The sequence below is a fragment of the Eucalyptus grandis genome, chromosome 8, assembly GCF_016545825.1.
Source record: "Eucalyptus grandis isolate ANBG69807.140 chromosome 8, ASM1654582v1, whole genome shotgun sequence".
NCBI lineage: Eukaryota > Viridiplantae > Streptophyta > Magnoliopsida > Myrtales > Myrtaceae > Eucalyptus > Eucalyptus grandis.
The window spans coordinates 56,875,171-56,897,630 of NC_052619.1; the positions used below are offsets into that span (position 1 = coordinate 56,875,171).

At 36.9% G+C, this 22,460-nt stretch overlaps 6 protein-coding genes across 6 annotated transcripts; all 6 read right to left on the reverse strand.

Annotated features, from left to right (window-relative positions):
• Positions 1-1,078: 1,078 nt before the first annotated feature.
• On the reverse strand, positions 1,079-1,526 carry LOC108954467 (major strawberry allergen Fra a 1-3-like). The gene is made up of 2 exons (XM_018860470.2): positions 1,485-1,526; positions 1,079-1,372 (listed from the first exon to the last, which is right to left on the reverse strand). Exons 1-2 carry the CDS (start codon positions 1,524-1,526, stop codon positions 1,079-1,081), a joined length of 336 nt encoding a protein of 111 aa, XP_018716015.2.
• Positions 1,527-4,946: 3,420 nt separating this feature from the next.
• On the reverse strand, positions 4,947-5,850 carry LOC104415205 (major strawberry allergen Fra a 1-3). The gene is made up of 2 exons (XM_010026457.3): positions 5,573-5,850; positions 4,947-5,474 (listed from the first exon to the last, which is right to left on the reverse strand). The coding sequence occupies exons 1-2, from the start codon at positions 5,754-5,756 to the stop codon at positions 5,179-5,181; spliced, it is 480 nt and encodes a 159-aa protein (XP_010024759.2). The 5' UTR covers positions 5,757-5,850; the 3' UTR covers positions 4,947-5,178.
• Positions 5,851-11,145: 5,295 nt separating this feature from the next.
• LOC104415204 (major strawberry allergen Fra a 1-3-like) lies at positions 11,146-11,939 on the reverse strand. The gene is made up of 2 exons (XM_039298998.1): positions 11,687-11,939; positions 11,146-11,588 (listed from the first exon to the last, which is right to left on the reverse strand). The coding sequence occupies exons 1-2, from the start codon at positions 11,868-11,870 to the stop codon at positions 11,293-11,295; spliced, it is 480 nt and encodes a 159-aa protein (XP_039154932.1). The 5' UTR covers positions 11,871-11,939; the 3' UTR covers positions 11,146-11,292.
• A 2,430-nt stretch (positions 11,940-14,369) lies between these two features.
• Positions 14,370-14,947, reverse strand: LOC120287377 (major strawberry allergen Fra a 1-3-like). The gene is made up of 2 exons (XM_039300166.1): positions 14,764-14,947; positions 14,370-14,665 (listed from the first exon to the last, which is right to left on the reverse strand). Exons 1-2 carry the CDS (start codon positions 14,945-14,947, stop codon positions 14,370-14,372), a joined length of 480 nt encoding a protein of 159 aa, XP_039156100.1.
• A 3,880-nt stretch (positions 14,948-18,827) lies between these two features.
• Positions 18,828-19,713, reverse strand: LOC104415202 (major strawberry allergen Fra a 1-3). The gene is made up of 2 exons (XM_010026454.3): positions 19,432-19,713; positions 18,828-19,333 (listed from the first exon to the last, which is right to left on the reverse strand). The coding sequence occupies exons 1-2, from the start codon at positions 19,613-19,615 to the stop codon at positions 19,038-19,040; spliced, it is 480 nt and encodes a 159-aa protein (XP_010024756.1). The 5' UTR covers positions 19,616-19,713; the 3' UTR covers positions 18,828-19,037.
• Positions 19,714-21,714: 2,001 nt separating this feature from the next.
• Positions 21,715-22,292, reverse strand: LOC104417535 (major strawberry allergen Fra a 1-3-like). The gene is made up of 2 exons (XM_010028792.2): positions 22,139-22,292; positions 21,715-22,010 (listed from the first exon to the last, which is right to left on the reverse strand). The coding sequence occupies exons 1-2, from the start codon at positions 22,290-22,292 to the stop codon at positions 21,715-21,717; spliced, it is 450 nt and encodes a 149-aa protein (XP_010027094.2).
• Between the last annotated feature and the right edge of the window lie 168 nt (positions 22,293-22,460).

Below are 22,460 nucleotides of genomic sequence, written 5' to 3' on the forward strand. Positions count from 1 at the left end.
AATCCACAATTAAATCAATTCGATACAAACCAAAGCTCAAATAAATAAATGGATTGCACCACGACAATCAAAATGAAATTCTGGTCACCGATCATCCTGGTTGAGTTTTCGAAAAATAATTAATTATTAAAAATTATTTATTAAATACTAATAAATCCAATTTATGCCCATATTGCCTAATTGGGAGCTGGAACGGATCGGGAAAAATCTCGAGGTTCCTTCAATAAATAATAGAACCTTTCTACTTGCTAATGACTATGTCTAACCACCTAACATGCATTGGTAAGTCACTAATTTAATTAATCTAAACTAATCTAACATGCTAATCATATTTAATTAACACTAATCAATCATTAAGCATAATTAGAAAACTAAGCGAGATTTAGTGAGTTAAACTCACCCATTTAACAATTCATTCAGATCGAAACGTCGGAACTTCGCGGGGGATGTTTTTCTCCAAAGCGGGCTTAAGGTACGGGGCCCTAAACACCTCAAAACGGTCTCCAAAGACAAAAACTTCAATTTCTGAAATCGTACTTGAATTTGCAATTAATTTCCACTTGGCGCGTTTTAGTGTGACCCGTGGGTAACTTTCTTCGAGCCACATTGGACCCACTCAACTCATTGGCAACTTTCGGTTGTCGTGAAAATCTCGATGATTCAAACATGGATACATGGTACCAAAACAATAAGAAAATCATTTTAGTGCCAGTCGACAAGAATTTTCCAATTTAGTGGTGTAATCCACAATTAGCCACGCATCTCTGTCAAACCAATCTATCTCTGATTTCAAATTGATTTTTAATTGTGCCATAATGGCCTCTAAAGATGAACACGGTCGAGAAGCCGATTCTTAATCGAATTCTTAAGTCTATTGCTTTAAAATTTCTTAATGATTTCCCTAGATAGTCTAGTTATCCCGAGAGTGATCAACTCTGAGAATAGTCCTATAGGCACATCAATTAAAATGCCCGATTTATTCAGTAGAAATTTGGATTGAAAAGCTCCAAGCTAGAGCCAAAAAGAAGCATACAAAAGAAATCCCCTCATGTTTCAATAATTACCACTTCGAAGGATTTTAAAAAGACAATTTAAGCACAAACATTGATTTTACCAAGAGGTACTCTACAACTGTCTTGAACAATCCCATAGCCCTGTCTTTGCCCTGCTTGATTTCATCTTCCTTGAGCTCTGCCCCTTCCTTAACATGACAGTCGTTACTCATCTTGCAAACGCATCCACCATCAATTGATGTGCACTTCACCTCATAGACAATGAAGTCAATTTTGTCGAACTTGATACCACTTTCAATCAAAGTATATTTGTAGTAGAAATTCTCAACCTCAAGAGTGTCAATCTTGTGCTTAGTGTACTAGATGAGAGCACCTATTACATGAATTCACAAAAGTGAAAAGATTAATTTTTTGTTTTGCATTCTATAAATGAATATGACATGATAGATAAACATCCATTATCTGACTTACTTTCGCCAAACTTGGTATGCTTAATACTACCAACTCCACCATCTCCCTCAATGAATTACTCTTGTGCAAGACCTCGCTCGCTTTCTACAACTTCTTCGTTTTTTTTGTTAATTTTATTTTAAATAATTTAGTTTTAAATTTAATTTAATTAATATTAATATTAAAATTCAAATTTGAGGCAAAACGACATTATTTTAGCTCTTTGTCGACCCAGCTCTTCGGCGAGCTATATTAATAAAAAAAAAAAAATGCCACGTAGGATTTTCAGCCAAGGTTACCGAATTTGGCATTCAAGTGTTCTAATTTTCAAAAAAGTGGCACTTAAGTATAACTTTCGTAACTTTTGGTATCTAAATGTTCTCCGGTGCCAAATTTTGATACTCGCATTGTACTTTTGACGCTATAAATCAACTTGACATGGTAAAGCTATGTGTTTGATCCCACTTACTTTCCCCAACGTTAGTCTATTTAATGCTACCAACTCCACCACCTCCCTCAACGAACTCAACACTCTTGATGCCCTCGGGGACTATCTTGGGAATGATGTTGTGTGACACATGGACCAAGCATCCTCGATGGAGCAATGGCAGATGTGAACTTTTGAGAGTAGGTGATGACTCATATGCTTGCCTTGTAAGAATCAAAGAGAAATGAACTTGAGAAGACAGTGGAAGGATTTGGGTGATTGCTATTGAGGAAGGCTTGAGCTGATGAAGACGATGAAGAGAAGCGCTTGGTATTTATAGTTGGTTAGCTGTTCGAAGCACTCCAAATTGGACTGATCAGCCTTGCTTTAAGCCTTTCTTCCTTTCTCATTGGGGCAGAGCCACCAGTAATCTAGAAGATTAGGGACGAGTTCATTATAGATCAAACATGAAGGACCATAATTCTTTGTTCATGTCGTGTTCACTGACACGGTAGAGGCAGTACAATCTAAAATGGTGATATAAATAGAGATATCAACTTCATAGAAATTATTTATCATGCTGACAATGTATTCTTCTATACATCAATTATTCCATTTATTAAATGTTCACGTTCATCGATTAAGATTCTCTAGACATTCAATCACGTTAACTACCATATTCTCAAGTCACTATTGGAATAATTGGAAATGTCCATATAATAGTTCCAGGCTATGATATTATTTGTCAAGTATCGCATTAAAAGATATTTTTATGTGATATGCATTGAGGTACAACCAGATTCTAAACCATTCAAAATTGAAAATGATGGGATACAACGTGAATAGTCACCTTCCACATTATAGCATTAAATATTGGGATGGATAAGAAATGTGATTTTTCAAGGCATGTCTAGATTGACTTTCACTTAATTAATCTTTGCCCTGCAGACCATTTGACTCTTGTTTATACCTAAAAAATTTAAAACTTTCACAACATACAAATGGGAAAAATGGCATCAGTAGTCCCAAAAATTATGCTAAACATGAAACCAAATCTTAAACAATTGAATTATGCAATAATTTTTTTTTTTTTTTTTACAGGATGTAGTGTGGTCCTTCTGATGAGGTAAACGGTCAAATTCGATGATCTTGCACGCAAGAATCTATCGTCGTATTTTAAACTACTTGTTAGCATACGTGGCACCACATCAGAAAATATATCAAACATACAAAAAATTAAATTAAAAAAAAAAAAGTTTGGAAAACAAAAATCTTAAAAATAAACTAGATCAAGTCAGAGAGAGTGGAGGCGCCATGGACGAGCGTTCCATCTCCACGGCGCCGACAAGCGTCGGGATATTTTTCAATATTCAAACAATACGACGAATTTTGGCACGAAAATAAAACGTGCATTTTATTTATATGTAAATGTACACAAATATGCTTTCAAGTAAAAACATTAAAACAATCGCAAGAAGCAAGCGCGAGGAAACAAAAAAACCTTCAATGCACAATTTTATACATACATACATACATATATATACATACATATATATATATATATATATATATATATAAAAATTTGTATGTATGTGTGTATGTATGTAAAAGCTAAAGAGGATTAAGTTATTTTAAAATGACTTGTCCGATCAAATTACAATCTTTGAGTCGTAAAACCGTCATTCTCGGGGACTCTCTCTTGATTGTGGTTGTGCTAACATCACAAAATGCCCAAACGTTTGGTCTGCAGCTTGACCGACAAAAGATTGTTAAGATGGCAATAGGAGGTGAAGATTACTAAGTTTTGGGAGGGTTTAGCCGATAAAGAAGACCGGGTCAGGTCGATGGAGATGTCAGCGGAAAGTGGCCAAGTGTGGGAGCAAAGAGTCACTAAATGAGGCAGGTTAACTCGGTCGATGGGAAAGAATATAAGATGTAGCCGTCAAGTAGCGGGATAGATAAGTGTTACCGAATAATAGGAGGCACAGAAGGCAATTTTTAATTCTTGGTAGCTGTTTATGTAACCAAATGTTGTAGATTTAGAGAGTCAAAGCGAAGCGAATTCTTTGTAAAAAAATTGCCAATCTATCCAAGACTACGTGTTCATCTTCAGGTGATGCCACCCATCTTTGCCTTGAAACGAACTCAAGTAGGAAATGGAAGGATCTGGTTTGGTGTCATAGAAGAAGGCTTTTGCTGATGAAGATGATGAAGAGAAATCCATAGTACTTACAACCATGGCAAGTCCATAGTTCAGTACTACATCATCATCATTCAAAGTACAAAGCACTCCCAATTGGGCCGGGCCGAACTACTTTCAAGCCTTTCTTGTTTTCCTATTGGGAGGAGCCAATCCAGAAGGTTAGGAAAGGACAAATCACGATCAAAAGCTCTTTTGTCTGGCCTCGATTTGCCTGGATACGATCTTTCTCGTGAAGAAAATTGAATTTTCATGCTATGAACTGATTTAAACACAAATTTAAGCTTATAACAGACAACCATGACCACCAATTCTAAAGCATGATTCTACGCTCGTTCGTTGCGCCATCAAGGATAGTCACAGAGCGCTTTAGCTTTGCTTCTCTTTTCTTTTCGCTTTTGCTCTGTTTCCGAAGGGCAATTTTGCTAGTTTGACTTTTTAAATGCCTTTGATAGCTACGTCCTCAGATCCAAATGACCGTACTCTAAATTTGGATCAACCCACAAAAACAAATGTCTCTCTTGGGACCCTTCTTTCCTTTTCAAATTTTTGCTAAGTTCTTTTCTACATTTTATTTTATTTTATTTTGTTTTGTTTCTAGCCAAATTTTCTCCATTTTGTTTGGCATGATGGATTTAATTAGGTAAACAATCTCAATGTTTGCTTTCAGGATTTGCGAAGAAGCATACTACAGCTTAATTCATCAATTTTAAGTTGCATAGTTATGATGAATACAATTAGCAGAAAAAAATTAACAAATCAAATTGGATTTATTCATTTTTCCCTCTATCTCTTCTTTATGCAATTGATCCATAAGTCAAGTCAAAATTCGCCTTCATGACCACAAAGGGAGATCTTTTCGTGGGTAAAACCCATAATTTATTGAATTATTCATTGCTCCTTCAAGTTTTATTTTTGGTATGGCCTTACACACAACCATCAAATCCCTTTATAACGTAGAAATCACACAATGAAAACCTTTCAGCCAAAGGCTCCAAGGCAAAGTCAATGTGAAAACAAAAGATACAATAGAGACATTTCACCCACTTTGCTATATCATAACTCAAAAATGATCTTCAGAATAGCATTTAGGCACAAACATCGGGATTGGCCACAAGGTACTCCTCAATAGCCTTGTACAATCCCATAGCTCTGTCTTTACCCTTCTTGATATCCTCCTCCTTGAGCTCACAACCCTCTTGGACGTGGTACTCGCTAGTCATCTTGCAGACACATCCACTACCAGTAGCAACGAATTTCACCTCTTCCACGACCAAGTCAATCTTGTCAAATTTGATATCACTTTCAATCATAGTATATTTGCAGTAAAAGCTACCAGCGTCAAGAGCATCGATCTTGTGCTTGATGTACTTGATGTGGGAGCCTGTTATGCAAATTCATTAAAGCGAAGAAGTTAATTCTTAATTCTGAGGTCTATAAATAGACTTGACATGGTAGAAGTATGAGTATGATCGGACTTACTTTCACCGAAGTTGGTTTGCTTGATGCTACCAACTCCACCATCTCCCTCGATGAACTCAATGCTCTTGATGCCCTCGGGAACAATCTTGGGTAGCATATTCTGTGAGTCAAGGAACAAAGCCTTGAACATCCTTGACGGTGCAACGACACTTGTGATCTCTTGTGAATAGGTGATGACACCCATGTTGGCCTTGTAAGAGATAAAGAGAACTGAACTCAAGAGGGGGTGGTGGAAAGGTTCGGTGTGATTGCTAAAGGAGAAGGCTTGAGCTGATGAAGATGATGAAGAGAACTCCTTGGTACTTATAGGCAAAGTTCATTGTTTATTATTCCATCATTCAAGGTCAAAGCACGCCGAATCGGACCCAGCCGAATTTCTTTCCAGCCTTTCTTTTTTTTCTTATTGGCCGGAGCCACCGATCATCTGGAAGGTCAGGAAAAAGGACAAATCACGGTCAAAGCTCTTTGACCGGCCATTATTATAAATTTTCGCAGACGTTGTGTGCCCATCACGATAGTCTATAGACTCTATACTTGGTATTCCACCTCTCTAGAAAAAGTAATTCAAATGGAATATTTTGGACGTAACATTAATCATCCATTTTCGTAGCGAAAGCGTAAAATAGACAAGTCTAGATAAATTAATCTCTTTCTCACCTCCAAATTGCCTGCATAAAATATTTGTCAAAAATTGGATTTTCTATACCATAAACTCATTCAGACACAAATTTTAGGCTTAATATCATATGGCCATGGTCACCTTTGTTAAGGCATAATTCTATGTTCGTTGGTTGCGCTATCAAGGATAGATGCAGAAATAAGTTTAGGAGCTGATTCCCTTGGGGAAAGGACAGACTTCTGGATTTTTAATATAGATGGTGCATGAAAAGATAACAAATGAGCTATAGGTATTTTGCATGATTGACTAGTGGCTAAGTAGTCCAACCTTGGACAAGAAAAAGAAAAGAAACGTTGGAACTCGTTGATGGAAGTGTAAGCAGCAGCTCTTATTCTCGCATGCATTTATGCTCAGTCCCTCGGCATCAGAAAAGACTGATTGCGATGTCTTAATTAATGTCTCCTTCCATCGCAAATTCTTACTTCCTACTTCAACACAATACGGGTTGGAGTTAGGCTTGGGCCCATGAACCTAAAAATGGAGCTACTCATGCGCTTCCAAATTGGGCATTCAATCAAATAGGAGCTACCTTTTCCCTTTTACAAACTCCTATCTAAGTTAAAAATATTATATTAGTAGTCTTCTTTAATTTATTATTCTAATGCAGGTATCGCATCCTGAATGTAATGAAAAGTTATTTCTAGGGGATAAAAAAAGGGACATTGGCGGAGCCCTTTTTTATTTATTTTATCAAGTGGATCCGATTTATTGTGCTTCTGATTTGTTTATTGTTATTATTCTGGATATTGTGCTTCTGTTTACGAAAGGCCAGTTTGCTAGTTTGACTTTTCAATTGCCACTGTAGCTAAGTCATGGAATCGAAATGACCGTACCCAACACTCCGTACCAAAAACTTAGGTTATCTCACAAAGGCAAATGTCCCTGTCATGACCGTTCTTCCACTTCTTTTAATATTTTTCTACCTATTATTTTTCTTTTGTGGTAGTTAAATTTTCTCCCTTTTATTCAGGAAACAATGCTTGCCTTCCATGATTTTCAAAGAAGAACACTATAGCTTAATTAATCCATTTTAAGTTGTTTAATTATGATTAATACAATTAGTGGAAAATTTTTATTTCTTATAAATCAAATTGGATAAAAAAGAAAAAAGCAGGGTCCCAATGCATTCTCATCAAAAGCAGAATGATTATGTAACCAAATGTTGTAGATTATAGAGTCAAAGCGAATTCTTTGTAAAAAAATTGCCAATCTATCCAAGAATACGTGTTCATCTTTAGGTGATGCCACCCATCTTTGCCTTGAAACGAACTCAAGTAGGAAATGGAAGGATCTGGTTTGGTGTCATAGAAGAAGGCTTTAGCTGATGAAGATGACGAAGAGAATCCACAGTACTTACAATCATGGCAAGTCCATAGTTCAGTACTCTATCATCATCATTCAAAGTACAAAGCACTCCCAATTGGACCGGGCCGAACTACTTTCAAGCCTTTCTTGTTTTCCTATTGGGAGGAGCCAATCTAGAAGGTTAGGAAAGGACAAATCACGAACAAATGCTCTTTCGTCTGGCCCCGATTTGCCTGGATACGATCTTTCTCGTGAAGAAAATTGAATTTTCATGCTATGAACTGATTTAGACACAAATATAAGTTTCCTAACATATATGTCGCTCATTATTTCAAGAAAGGAATATCACAAATCATCAAAATTGCCAAGTAAAAATGGCAGCTACCGATGCTGGGTTTAGCAGAAATATTGCTGGTAAAGGTGGTTTTTGTGGGTGATGTTATAATGGTTTATGGAAATCGTCGTTGATGGTGGCAGCCGGGTGTAGGCGGTGGAGAGAGAGAAAAAGAGAGAACATGAGTACTTGGGCTTTGCAGGCGTGATCAACTTTGAGTAAGACGTACCTAATTTAACGTTGGGACATGGAGACTCAAATCGGTCTGGACAGAGGATCCTTCTTAATTCCCACAAAGTAATGACAGAAGTCGCTTTGTTGAAAATGCTTAAGTAGCTTACTAGCTTTCGAGTTGGTTTTATGTTGTAGATGAAACTACGAACTTAGTTATAGTTTTGCTTGTTTAGGTGATTTATGTTAGCTTATATACTATATCACTAGTCAATTTACATAAAATTTACATAACTGTTTTTTTACCATGAGAACCCCAAACTATTTCTTGTATGTGTGTTGTGATATTGAGGGGGTGAATGATAACCATTCTGGTTAGAAATTAATTTCTAGAAAAGAAATAGATTTTTCTATTTCTATTTCTAGAAGAGTTTCTAAGCAAAAATAACCATTTGATAATGACACAAAATTTATACTCTAAATATATAAATTCATTTGATAACGACACAAAATTTCTTCCTTTCGAACAGCGGTGGACCGGCGACTGGCGACCGGTGGCGGCCAACGACTAGCATCTCGGCGGTGGCGGCGGCGTCGGCATCTAGCATCTGGCATCGGCGTCCGGCGGCCCACGACGAGCAAACGACGGACGGTGGTCGACGGTGACGAATGAAGGACCGGTTAACAAACGATGAGATGAATTTTTATTTCTCATTTATGTTCCAAAAATAGAGAAGTAGAAAATTTTTACTTCGATTTCTATTCCAAACCTATTTACGGAACAAAAATCTATTTCAGAAATAGAAAATTTGAATAATTTTATCAAACGGTTTCTATTTCGTAGATACAAGTCTAAAATAGAAAAATTGTTTCTCGAACAGAAATAGGTAGTTGTCATGCACCTCCCGAGTAATTTAACTCAAACATTTATCAAGGAAGAAAGAAGTACTTCCTCTCTATTTTTTCTAAATTTAGAGGCATGAACCTAAAAGCTCGAATACCTAAGAGTTCATGGAATATCTTGCTAATCCCATACAAGTGTTTCGTCTATGAAGGTGGTCCTAACCCAAAATAATTTGCGTGTGATTGATAAGATTTGACCAAATAACCTCCAATTTTTTTATAGGAAATCCCCTTATGTGTCAAGCCGAGGTTTAAAGAAGATCCATAAAAAAAAAAAAAAATAATAAAGTGTGTATTCTTAGGGTGCGTTTGGTAACCATTCTATTTTCGGAATAATTTCTTATTAGAATTAATTCTTTTTTATTCTATTTCCGAGAACAATTTCTGAACAAAAGAACGCGTTTAATAACCGTACAAAATTTCTGATTCTGAAAATAGAAAAAAAACATAAATGCATTTGATAACTGCATAAAATTTCTATTCCAATTCTTTTTCAATTACCTTTTCAAATGAGTGTAAATTTGATATTGAATTCTCATGGACCACTCACCAATATAACTATCTTCTTATGAGTGAAGAAATCATATTATATTTTATTGTATTTACAATTTCAAAAGAATTCGAATTTAGAATTCTATTCCATTCTAAAATTCATCAAAATCATAGAAATTATAAACTATAGTATAAACTATACCAATATACCTAAAATATGTAATAAATATAAATACTAAATAATAAATTAAAATAGAAAATCAAATATGTATTCTATATATAGCAAATATATATATATATATATATATATATATATTAGAATAGAAAGAAATCAAATCATTTTTTAATCTTAGATAATTTTATTTTTTCCTCTTTTTTTCTTGTTTTCCTTTCTTTCTCCCCTTCTTCTTCTTCTTCAAGGTAGCCGATCGCGACTTGGGATGACCAGCGATTGGCCAAACGAGGGCCAACAACATCCCGGAGCGTCGCCAGCCCTCGGCAAGGTTGTGCCTTGTCGGCCGAGCCTCGCCCAAGCAACTAGGCGAAACTCGATTGAGCCTTGGCTAGGCGGCGGCCTCAACCGTATCCGGCGAGGCCGAGCTCACCCAGCCACCGCAAGGCTCGCCCTCGCTGGGCCACCGCAAGGTTAGCCTTGCCTTGGCCGAGCAACACCGTCCTCGCAGTGCCCGATGAGGTCGAACCCAGCCGCGACTAGGCAAGCTCAGCCTCGCCAAATCTAGGTGAGGTCAAGCCTCACCGGTGGCCGAGGGAGGCCCCGACGAGGCCCACTTGGCCACCAGCGAGCTCGCCAAATCAATCGCGGGCGATGGCAACAGCAGTTGAAGAAGAAGAAAGAGGAAAGAAGAACAAGAAAAAGAAATGAAAAGAGAAAAAATAGGTACTTGATTCTAAAATTGTTCCCAGGAACAAAGATTCAACTTCTTTTACTTCTTGATTATGTTTCAAATCTACTGGGAACAAAAAAATAAAAATTTGTTCCTAGAAACAAAAATTTTACCAAACGCATTTCTATTCCAAATCTACTTTCGGGAACAAAAGAACATAAACAAACACTGTTTGGCAAGTTGCCAAACAAACCCTTGCTACTAAAAATAGGCAGTGTTTTGAGAAATAATTGGCCTACGAAATTTACCCTTGAATGTCAAAAAAAAAAAAAAAAAATTTGAAGGCAGTGTTAACACATCGACTTGTCGTGCGGATTAAGTGTCAAAAGGTCTAATCAGCATCTCTAACTTTTTTAACAATGAACACTCTTAACAATTTTACACTTTTTCTTTTTCTAGGTATTTCATTTTCACATACTCCAACTAAGTAACACCATAACAGTCATTTGTTTTTCTAGTGCACCCCAAATTTTTTCAGCTATGCTTTTTTTAATCCAGACGCAACTCATTCGCATCGATTTTATTAAAATTTTTAAGTTTCAAGGCCCCAAAAAATTCAAAATTCATTAGGACAGGGATATGTAGTATAACTTTTCTCTAGAGCCAGAAGGAAATTTATGATAGCATAAGCAACTGATGTATATGTAGAAGACATTCTGTACCAATTCAACTTGAAAAATTATAACAAAGGGAGATCTGGTTGAGGGAAAAATCCAAGGTAATGCATCAATATTGAATTTCTCATCACTCTTTCAAATTATATTCTGACATGGCCTTTCGCGGAACCAACAAATCCTTTTGCACATACAGGGACACTAGAAAGAAAAACCTTCACGCAAAAGCTCCAAGCTAGAGCCAAAAAGAAACATAGAAAAAAAAAAATCACTCAACTTCCATTGATTATCACTCCACAGAATTTTGAAAAGAAAATTTAAGCACAAACAGTGGGGTTTGCCAAGAGGTACTCTTCAACCGTCTTGAACAATCCCATAGCCCTATCTTTTCCCTGCTTGATGTCATCTTCCTTGAGCTCTGCACCTTCCTCAACATCATATTCACTTGTCATTTTGCAGACACATCCATCATTAGCCGATGCGAACTTCACCTCATAGACAATGAACTTGATTTTGTCAAACTTGATATCACTTTCAATCAAAGTATATTTGCAATAAAAGTTCTCAACATCAAGAGCATCAATCTTGTGCTTCGTGTACTTGATATGAGCACCTATTACATGAATTCACAAGACTGAAAAGATTAATTTTAAGTTTTGTGGTCTATGAATGAACTTGACATGGTAGATAAACATATATTATCCAACTTACTTTCGCTAAAGTTCGTCTGCTTAATGCTGCCAACTCCACCATCTCCCTCAATGAATTCGACGCTCTTGATGCCCCCGGGGACAATCTTTGGAATGATGTTGTGTGAGTCAAGGACCAAAGCCTTGAACATTCTCGATGGAGCAACAACAGATGCGAACTCTTGAGAGTAAGTGATGACACCCATGTTTGCTTGTAAGAAGCAAATAGAAATGAATTCAACTAGGAAATGGAAGGATTTGCTGTTATTGCTATTAAAGAAGCTTGAGCTGATGAAGATAGTGAAGAGAATTACTTGGTATTTATAGGCAAGTTGAGAGTTCAGCAGCCTATCATCATTCAATGTTCAAAGCACTCCGAATTGGACCATTCGTCCTTGCTTTAAGCGTTTCTTCATTTCTTATTGAGCGGAGCCACCGTTCATCTAGAAGATGAAGAAGAAAGACTTCATTTTTTCAAACACGATGAAAATCAACCTTGTATTATAAGTTATTATGTTACGATCTTCTTATAACCTTGTTAACATAGAAGATGCCCAGTTGGTTATGTAGGAATCCAAAGATATTCATCATCATAACTACTACATTCTCAAGCAACAATTCTCGTGATTAAATAGGACTACCAATATTATACTGTTGTAGTACATGAAGTCCTTAAGTAATATTGCCTGAGGCACTACTAGATTAATAAAACTATTGAAGATTGTAAACGATGAACAACGAAATTGGTCAACTTCCAATTCACCCCTTTCGAATATTAAGATGTAGAACAGAAATGTCTTTTGAATGACGAAGACTAATACAACTATGCATGACTTCATAATCTTTTGTGTACGGCAATTTGTGGATTAGTCTTTTTCTGGATAACACCAAAAATGGTCTCAGGCAAAGGCAAGAGTCTCGCTTGTCGGTGGTGGCCAGCTGGGTGTTGCGACTCAATCCCATTCACACGGGTCGAGCCCCAGAAGAAATACCTGTGCGATGACGGCTTCCTTATACATCATTGAACATAGTCTGGTCGGATCTGGTATGCGTTTAGTTTATCCTCAAACCACATATCTACTATAGGATCACTATAACAACTAACATCTCACCCGGATCCCCGAAGGCCAAGAGCTTAAACAAGTATTCGAAATAATTGTGTAAGATGTTGACTATTTGAGGTATGTTAACTTATATATCAATCAATAGGGTATTTCTCATCGGGTAATTACAGAACTTATATGAAATTTTCACTTCATACGACTCCGGATTTGGAATGTCACAAGAGATCTCTCAAATGCATTATATTGCTCCAGCTAAATGGGGCACTAAAGTTCCTCTGCGAAAGGCAATTTAGCTCAAAATATTCGCATCAAGGACAGGACACGGAACGTGAAATTCTATTTTAGTTATAATGACCTCTCTTACTTGTTGCGAAGAGTTTGTGGTTGTAGTATTGTATTTTTAATTGGGCATTGTTAATGAATACTTCCGGTACTAATTACGCATACTAAATTGGAATAATTCAATTATCAAATGCTAATTGCAAATGACACAAGAATAGTCGGTGCAAGAGAAAATGTAAAACTTGTGGGATTGGTTATTCAATAAGTGCTCTAGGAACACTCATTAACAAAATTCTTTTTAATATTTATATTCCACTATATAACATAATCATAATCTCATATATTAATAATCATCAAGAGTCCATATGGTACAATCATGGCTGAATTGTAATTCTGTCGGGTTGTATTGCAGTTATGCTGCTAAGTGCTACAAGTCATGTGCTTAAAAATATATGTTTTAAAGTTCCAGTACCTCAAAATCGGGTGACGCAACTTCCTAAAAACTGTTGTAACTATGGAGGTGTTGTTAGAGATGAGCAAATTGCTCGGTGGCTTGAGAACCCAAACCGAACCGGCCAAATTTTTCAAGCTCTTATAGGCCCGGGCCGGGTCACCGGGGTTGAAATAAGTATTTAATATGGTCCATTTGGTCTTTCAGGATTCAAGGTACATGAAGGAAAATTTTGGGGTTACATTTGGTAGTTGGAATAAAATTAAGGATATAATATAACAAAATCCCTAAATTCCATACTCTATCCTATCTAGTCTTATCATTGCTAGAAATTTTTTCAAGTTTCTTGTGAAAGTCTTTTCTTGTTGTCAAGAAACAATTTGAAGGCAGTGTTAACACACCATTTTGTTCCGTGGATATTGTCAAAATACCGAATCAGCATCACTAAAATGTATTATAAGGAACTTTTTATCACTCTCTCCGACAAAGTGACACCAAAACAGAGTGCTCTGTTTTTCTTATGCGCTCCAAATTCTTTTGCCTGCCTTTCGGCTCACATGCTATGCTTTTCGGAAGCCACAAGCATTAGCACCAATGCCGTTAAGTTTCCAAGTTTCCAGGTCCCGAAAATTTGCAAAGTTATTGAGATGGGAAGTGAAGTCATAGTAAGTGAAAATAACTGTTTGATAATGCATCAATCATTGAATTGCTCATTGCTTTTTGAAGTTTTATTCTGACATGACCTTACACATGACCAACAAATCCTTTTGAACATACAAATTCCTAGAAGAACCATTGCCCAAGCAAAAGCTCCATGCTAGAGCCAAACAAGCACCAAAAAGCAAAAAAAAAAAACAAATCACCCTGAGCTCCGGGGTTATCACTCCAAAGGTTTTCGAAAAGACAAATTAAGCACAAACAGCGGGGTTTGCCAAAAGGTACTCTTCAACTGTCTTGAACAATCCCATAGCCCTATCTTTTCCATGCTTGATGTCATCTTCCTTGAGCTCTGCGCCTTCCTCAACGTGATACTCACTAGTCATCTTGCAGACACATCCACCATTAGCTAATGCGAACTTCACCTCATAGACAATGAACTTGATTTTGTCGAACTTGATATCACTTTCAATCAAAGTATATTTGCAATAAAAGTTCTCAACATCAAGAGCGTCAATCTTGTGCTTCGTGTACTTGATATGAGCACCTATTACATGAATTCACAATAGTGGAAAGATTAATGTTGAGTTTTGTGGTCTATAAATGAACTTCACATGATAGATAAACATATATTATCCAACTTACTTTCGCCAAAATTGGTCTGCTTAATGCTGCCAACTCTACCATCTCCCTCAATGAACTCAACGCTCTTGATACCCCCAGGGACAATCTTTGGAATGATGTTGTGTGAGTCAAGGATCAAAGCCTTGAACATTCTTGATGGAGCGACGGCACATGTGAACTCTTGAGAGTAAGTGATAACACCCATGTTTGCCCTATGAGAAGCAACGAGGAATGAACTCAAGTAGGCAATGGAGGGGATTGGTGTGATTGCTATTGAAGAAGGCTTGGGCTGATGAAGATAGTGAAGAGAATTGCCTGATATTTATAGGCAAGTTGATAATTCTGCAGTCCATCATCATCGAAAGTTCAGAGCACCCCGAATTGGACCGTTTGGCCTTGCTTGAGTGTTTCTTCATTTCTTATCGGGCGGAGCACCGGTTATCAAGAAAATGAAGAAGGAAGACTTCCTTTTGCAAACATGATGAATCTAAACAATAGAATAGGTTGCACTTTAATATTTTTTATCAACAATTCATATTATAAGTTATTATATTCTAATCTTCTTCTGCCCAGTTTGTTTTGTAGGAATCTAAGCATATATAGAATAATTCAACTTTTATAAAAGTGTAGGTTATGAACAACGAAATTGGTCGACTTTCCAAAAGCATCACATTCGATTGGTAAGATATCGACGAGAAACGCATAAGCTTTTTAATTTTGAATGAAAAACACTAATATTATTATGCAGGTTTGACATATATATCGTTCACAATATACAAGCATTGAAAAATTGCACCAGACAGTCCAAAAGGATTGGCCAAATATACAATCAAATACTAAACATTTCAAACTGTGCAATTAAATCTTAAATGTTGTTTACCGAGTGCAATTTGGTCCTTTTGGTGAGGTTGTGGTCATTATTTGAAAATATGGCATGCGAGAACTCAATGTAGCATTTGTAAAATTCGTTTTGTAGAAAAGAATGCGATTGATTCCATCTTACCATATAGAAACTGTGAAATATCAAAATTTTCCATACTAAGGTCGTCTATGACTAAGTATGCCTCATTTGCAGGCAATTATATTTTCAATTTTTTGACTTTACTCAATCTCTCAAAAAGTCTTTGTATAAGTTTGTTCATCTAGAAGTAGGACCAGTCCAAAGTGGAGTGCTACGAAAATATTGAACTTGAAATCTTTGTCAGCTAAAACAACTAAATCATTACGCACACATTCCTGAAATCTATATATACCCATCCGTTGTTGCTCAAAATCTTCGCAGCAAACTCAACAGGTTTTTTCTCCCTTCAAGCAAGTCTTCTACACCTTGCTACTTCATTTTCAGATCTTTACTCTCAGAAACAAACATGGGCGCCACTACCTTTATCCAAGAATTCACAACTCCAATTGCTCCTCAAGAATGCTCAAGGCTTTGATTCTTGATTCCCACAATCTCATCCCCAAGATTGTCCCCCGAAGCATCAGGAGCATTGAGTTCATTGAAAGAGATGGAGAAGTCGGAAGCATTAACCAAACTAACTTTGCTGAAGGTTCTCGATGTCCGTAATAAGTGATGCGCATATACTCTCGTATTCAACCTACTTGTTGAATCCTATTGTAGTGATTCTAAGGGAGAGCATGATCCTAAACTTAGCTGGGGGAGAATTTTTCACAAAATAAGTCGCCAAATTGAAACGCTTGCTTAGAATCACCATAATAGGAATAAGTAAGAAGAATGAATCTGAGTAGACGCATAACTAATTAATGATGATAGATACCTTTGGTGAAGTTAGTCTGGTTGATGCTTCCAACTCCTCCATCTATTTCAATGAACTCAATGCTCTTGATGTCCTGAGGGGCATTTCGGGATGAGCTGTTGTGAATCCAGAATCAAAGCCTTGAACATTCTTGACAGAAAAATTAGGGTTGTGAATCAGAATCTTAGATGAAGGCAGTGACGCTCATGTTAAAAGCAGTTTTTTTTTTGGATAATGGAGTCTATTGATGTTTTAAATGAATTATGTAACCTATCTAATTCATTTTCAAAAGCCATGTTTCGAACCTCATTCTGAAGATAACACAAAATTAGCTACTTCTGAAATTATAAGAAACTTCTTCATTTTTTTAATGTTTGTAAAAATTAAGTGGTTAAGCTCCTGTTCGATTTGGAGAAAGGGAATTCATGCCCATACAAGAAACACATCCGTAGGTTTACTTACCAGTAGGCCCTTATTGGTAAGTGTTACCGAATAATAGGAGGCGCAGCAGGCAATTTTTAATTCTCGGTAGCTGTTTATATAACCATACGTCGTAGATTATAGAGAGTCAAAGCGAATTCTTTGTAAAAAAAGTTGCCAATCTATCCAAGAATACATGTTCATCTTTAGGTGATGCCACCCATCTTTGCCTCGAAACGAACTCAAGTAGGAAATGGAAGGATCTGGTTTGGTGTGATGGAAGAAGGCCTTAGCTGATGAAGATGACAAAGAGAAATCCATAGTACTTACAACCTAGGTTGCACCGACATGGACACGCAACACGACACAACATGACACGCCGACACGTTATTTCTCAAAAATAGAGAATTTCGACACGTTCCGACACGTTATATATTAAATAAATATTTGAATATATAAATGCATAAATAACTAAATAATAATAATAATAATAAGAGCCTAGAATTGTAATAATCCTACATTCGTTAATATCATTCATTGTTTTAATTTGACAAATTCAACTACGTTTCATTGTAATAATCCATAAAACTTGGAGGAAAAAAAAAGTAATCCCGTTTCATTATTACATTTAAAATTTAACAATAAGAAAAAAATCAACATTTCATCATCAAATATAACAAAAAGTCATTCATCAACATTATCCACTTCTTCTTTAAAAAAAACTCTCCGGCTCACCAAGTGAAAAATTTGCAATTTCAAGCACCCAACATCTTCAAATGAGTATTAGAAATTTGTTTTAGCTTTTATTATTATTTTATTACTTTTTATATATTTATATTTAGACCCCAAAGTTTTGGAAATTTGTAAAAATACCCCGTGCGTGTCGGAGTCACGTGTCGGAATTTCCGACTCACGTGTCGGAGCGTGTCCAAGGCAATTGACCACGTGTCAGATTTTCCGACACACGTTGACCGCGTGTTGGAGCGTGTCGAAGCGTGTTGGACACGACACGAAAGGGGCCCTATAGAAGTGTTTGTGCAACCTAGCTGACAACCATGGCAAGTCCATAGTTCAGTACTCCATCATCATCATTCAAAGTATAAAGCCCTCCCAATTGGACCAGGCCGAACTACTTTCAAGCCTTTCTTGTTTTCCTATTGGGAGGAGCCAATCCAGAAGGTTAGGAAAGGACAAATCACGATCAAAAGCTCCTTTGTCTGGCCCCGATTTGCCTGGATACGATCTTTCTCGTCAAGAAAATTGAATTTTCATGCTATGAACTGATTTAGACACAAATTTAAGCTTATAACAGACAGCCATGACCACCATTGCTAAGGTATATTCTACGTTCGTTCGTTGCGCCATCAAGGATGGCCGCAGAGCGCTTTTGCTTTGTTTCTCATTTCTTTTCGCTTTTGCTCTGTTTCCGAAGGGCAATTTTACTAGTTTGACTTTTCAAATGCCTTTGATAGCTACGTCCTCGGATCCAAATCACCGTACTCTAAATTTGGATCAACCCACAAAGACAAATGTCTCTCTTGGGACCCTTCTTTACTTTTCAAATTTTTGCTAAGTTCTTTTCTACCTTTTAATTTTTATTATTATTATTTTTTTTTTTTTTTGTTTCTAGCCAAATTTTCTCCATTTTGTTGGGCGGGATGGATTTAATTAGGTAAACAATCTCAACGTTTGCTTTCAGGATTTGCGAAGAAGCATACTACAGCTTAATTCATCAATTTTAAGTTGCATAGTTATGATGAATACAATTAGTGGAAAAAAAATTAATATATCAAATTGGATTAATTCATTTTTCCCTCTATCTCTTCTTTTTGCAACTGATCTATAAGTCAAGTCAAAATTCACCTTCATGACCACAAAGGGAGATCTTTTCGTGGGTAAAACCCATAATTTATTGGAATGTTCATTGCTTCTTCACATTTTATTTTTGGCATGGCCTTACACACAACCACCAAATCCCTTTATAACGTAAAAATCACACAATAAAAACCTTTCACCCAAAGGCTCCAAGGCAGAGCCAATGTGAAAACAAAAGATACAATAGGGACATTTCGCCCACTTTGCTATATCATAACTCAGAAAGGATCTTCAAAATATCATTTAGGCACAAACATCGGGATTAGCCACAAGGTACTCCTCAATAGCCTTGTACAATCCCATAGCTCTATCTTTACCCTTCTTGATATCCTCCTCCTTGAGCTCGCAACCCTCCTGGACATGGTACTCGCTGGTCATCTTGCAAACACATCCACTACCAGCTGCAACTAATTTCACCTCTTCCACGACCAAGTCAATCTTCTCAAATTTGATATCACTTTCAATCATAGTATATTTGCAGTAAAAGCTGCCAGCATCAAGAGCATCGATCTTGTGTTTGACGTACTTGATGTGGGAGCCTGTTATGCAAATTCATTCAAGCAAAGAAGTTAATTCTTAATTATGAGGTCTATATATAGACTTGACATGGTAGAAGTATGAGTATGATCTAACTTACTTTCACCAAAGTTGGTTTGCTTGATGCTACCAACTCCACCATCTCCCTCGATGAACTCAATGCTCTTGATGCCCTCGGGAACAATCTTGGGTAGCATATTCTGTGAGTCAAGGAACAAAACCTTGAACATTCTTGACGGTGCAACGACACTTGTGATCTCTTGCGAATAGGTCATGACACCCATGTTGGCCTTGTAAGAGATAAAGAGAACTGAACTCAAGAGGGGGTGGTGGAAGGGTTTGGTGTGATTGCTAAAGGAGAAGGCTTGAGCTGATGAAGATGATGAAGAGAACTCCTCGGTACTTATAGGCGAAGTCCATTGTTTAGTATTCCATCATTCAAGGTCAAAGCACGCCAAATTTGACCCAGCCGAATTACTTTCCAGCCTTTCTATTTTTCTTATTGGCTGGAGCCACCGATCACGTGGAAGGTTAGGCTAAAGGACAAATCACGGTCAAAGCTCTTTTGTCTGGCCATTATTATAATTTTTCGCAGACATTATGGGCCCATCACGATACTCTATGCTTGGTATTCCACCTCTCTAGAAAAAGTAATTCAAATAGAATATTTTGGTCATAATGTTAATCATCCGTTTTCGTCAGAGCGAAAGCGTAAAATAGGCGAGTCTAGATAAGTTAATCTCTTTCTCAGCTCTAAATTGCCTCGATATAATCTTTGTCAAAAAATAAAAATTAAATTTTTTATACCGTGAACTCGTTCAGACACAAATTTTAAACTTAATATCAAACGGCCATGACCACCTTTGCTAAGGCATAACTCTATGTTCGTTGGTTGCACTATCAAGGACAGACGCAGAAATAAGTTGAGGAGCTGATTCCCTTGGGGAAAGGACAGACTTCTGGCTGCCACCGTCAAATAAATGTCCAATTTTTAACGTAGATGGTGCATGAAAGGATAACAAATGAGCTATGGGTATTTTGCATGATCGACTAGTGGCTAAGTAGTCCAACCTTGGACAAAAAATAAAAACGTTGGAACTCGTTGATGGAAGTGTAAGCAGCAGCTCTTATTCTCGCATGCATTTATGCACAGTCCCTCGGCATCAGCAAAGACTGATTGTGATGTCTTAATTAATGTCTCCTTTCATCGCAAATTCTTACTTCCTACTTCAACACAATACGGGTTGGAGTTAGGCTTGGGCCCATGAACCTAATAATGGAGCTACTCATGCGCTTCCAAATTGAGCATTCAATCAAATAGGAGCTACCTTTTCTTTTTTACAAACTCCTATCTAAGTTAAACATATTATATTAGTAGTCTTCTTTAATTTATTATTCTAATGCAGGTATCGCATCCTGAATGTAATGAAAAGTTATTTCTGGGGGAGGGGAGGGACATTGGCGGAGCGCCTTTTTATTTTATTTTTTATCAAGTGGATCCGATTTATTGTGCTTCTGATTTGTTTATTATTATTATTCTGGATATTGTGCTTCTGTTTACGAAAGGCCAGTTTGCTAGTTTGACTTTTCAATTGCCACTGTAGCTAAGTCATGGAATCGAAATGACCGTACCCAAAACTCCGTACCGAAAACTTAGGTTACCTCACAGAGGCAAATGTCCCTATCATGACCGTTCTTCTACTTCTTTTAATTTTTTTTTTCTACCTGTTATTTTTCTTTTGTGGTAATTAAATTTTCTCCCTTTTATTTGGGAAACAATGCTTGCCTTCCATGATTTTCAAAGAACACTAGCTTAATTAATCCATGTTAAGTTGTTTAACTATGATTAATACAGTTAGTGGAAAATTTTTATTTCTTATAAATCAAATTGGATAAAAAAAATGCAGGGGCCCAATGTATTCTCATCAAAAGCAAAATGATTCACTACCACTTCTTTTATTTTCTGGATTGCCAGATTATACCATCATTGTCCCATTAAATTGCATTTCTTTTCATCTGATGACAACCTATCTCAGTTAGGGAATGTATAATGAAATGCGCATCCTTTTGCCCTCTATCTCTACTTTATGCAACTCATCTAGAAGTCAAGTGAAAATTCACCTTCATGATTACAAAGGGAGCTATTTACTTGGGCAAAATCCATAATTTATTGGATTGCTCATTCCTCCTTCAAGTTCTAATTTTTTGCATAGCCTTACACACAAACATCAGACCCCTTTATAACATAGAAATCACACCATAAAAACCTTTTTCTCACCCAAAGGCTCCGAGGCAGAGCCACAAAGGGGAAACAAAAAATTCACTACAAACTTTCCACTCACTTTACTTTGTCTTAACTCCAAAAGGATTTTGAGAAAAGCATTTAGGCGCAAACATTAGGGTTGGCCATGAGGTATTCCTCAACAGTCTTGTACAATCCCATAACTTTGTCTTTACCTTTCTTGATATCCTCCTCCTTTAGCTCACAATCTTCCTGAATGTGGTACTCGCTAGTCATCTTACAGACGTATCCGCTATTTGTTGCGACAAATTTCATTTCTTCCACAATGAAGTCAATCTTGTCGAACTTGATATCGCTTTCGATCATAGCATATTTGCAATAAAAGCTACCTGTGTTGAGAGCCTCTATCTTGTGTTTCATGTACTTGATGTGGGAGCCTATTATGTTAATTCATCAAAATGAATAAGTTAATTCATAATTCTGAGGTCTATATATAGACTTGATACGGTAGAAGTACAAGCATGATCTAACTTAATTTCACGAAAATTGGTTTGCTTGATGCTACCAACTCTGCCTTCTCCCTCGATGAACTCCACACTTTTGATGACCTCGGGAGCAATCTTGGGTAGGATGTTGTCGGAGTCAAGGACCAAAGCCTTGAACATCCCTGATGGTGTAGCTACACTTGTGATCTCCCACGAGTAGTTGATGACTCCCATGTTGGCCTTGTGAGAAACAAAGAGAACGGAACTTAAGAACGGTGGTGGAAGGGTTTGGTATGATTGCTAATGGAGAAGGCTTGAGCTGATGAAGACAAGGAAGAGAACTACTTGGCACTTAGCAAAGTCCAAGGCTTAGTACTCGATCATAGCACTCCGAATTGGACC

What these genes read in the sequence shown, in the direction of transcription:
- LOC104415205 (XM_010026457.3), bottom strand. Translation starts at nt 5,756, where the DNA reads ATGGGTGTCATCACCTATTCACAAGAGATCACAAGTGTCGTTGCACCG. An exon ending in GCAAACCAACTTCGGTGAAA is followed by an intron (nt 5,475 to 5,572) that starts GTAAGTCCGATC and finishes TTTGCATAACAG; the next exon opens with GCTCCCACATCAAGTACATC.
- LOC120287377 (XM_039300166.1), bottom strand. Translation starts at nt 14,947, where the DNA reads ATGGGTGTTATCACTTACTCTCAAGAGTTCACATGTGCCGTCGCTCCA. An exon ending in GCAGACCAATTTTGGCGAAA is followed by an intron (nt 14,666 to 14,763) that starts GTAAGTTGGATA and finishes TTCATGTAATAG; the next exon opens with GTGCTCATATCAAGTACACG.
- LOC104417535 (XM_010028792.2), bottom strand. Translation starts at nt 22,292, where the DNA reads ATGGGAGTCATCAACTACTCGTGGGAGATCACAAGTGTAGCTACACCA. An exon ending in CGAGGGAGAAGGCAGAGTTG is followed by an intron (nt 22,011 to 22,138) that starts GTAGCATCAAGC and finishes TTAACATAATAG; the next exon opens with GCTCCCACATCAAGTACATG.
- LOC108954467 (XM_018860470.2), bottom strand. Translation starts at nt 1,526, where the DNA reads ATGGTGGAGTTGGTAGTATTAAGCATACCAAGTTTGGCGAAA. An exon ending in GCATACCAAGTTTGGCGAAA is followed by an intron (nt 1,373 to 1,484) that starts GTAAGTCAGATA and finishes GCTCTCATCTAG; the next exon opens with TACACTAAGCACAAGATTGA.
- LOC104415204 (XM_039298998.1), bottom strand. Translation starts at nt 11,870, where the DNA reads ATGGGTGTCATCACTTACTCTCAAGAGTTCGCATCTGTTGTTGCTCCA. An exon ending in GCAGACGAACTTTAGCGAAA is followed by an intron (nt 11,589 to 11,686) that starts GTAAGTTGGATA and finishes TTCATGTAATAG; the next exon opens with GTGCTCATATCAAGTACACG.
- LOC104415202 (XM_010026454.3), bottom strand. Translation starts at nt 19,615, where the DNA reads ATGGGTGTCATGACCTATTCGCAAGAGATCACAAGTGTCGTTGCACCG. An exon ending in GCAAACCAACTTTGGTGAAA is followed by an intron (nt 19,334 to 19,431) that starts GTAAGTTAGATC and finishes TTTGCATAACAG; the next exon opens with GCTCCCACATCAAGTACGTC.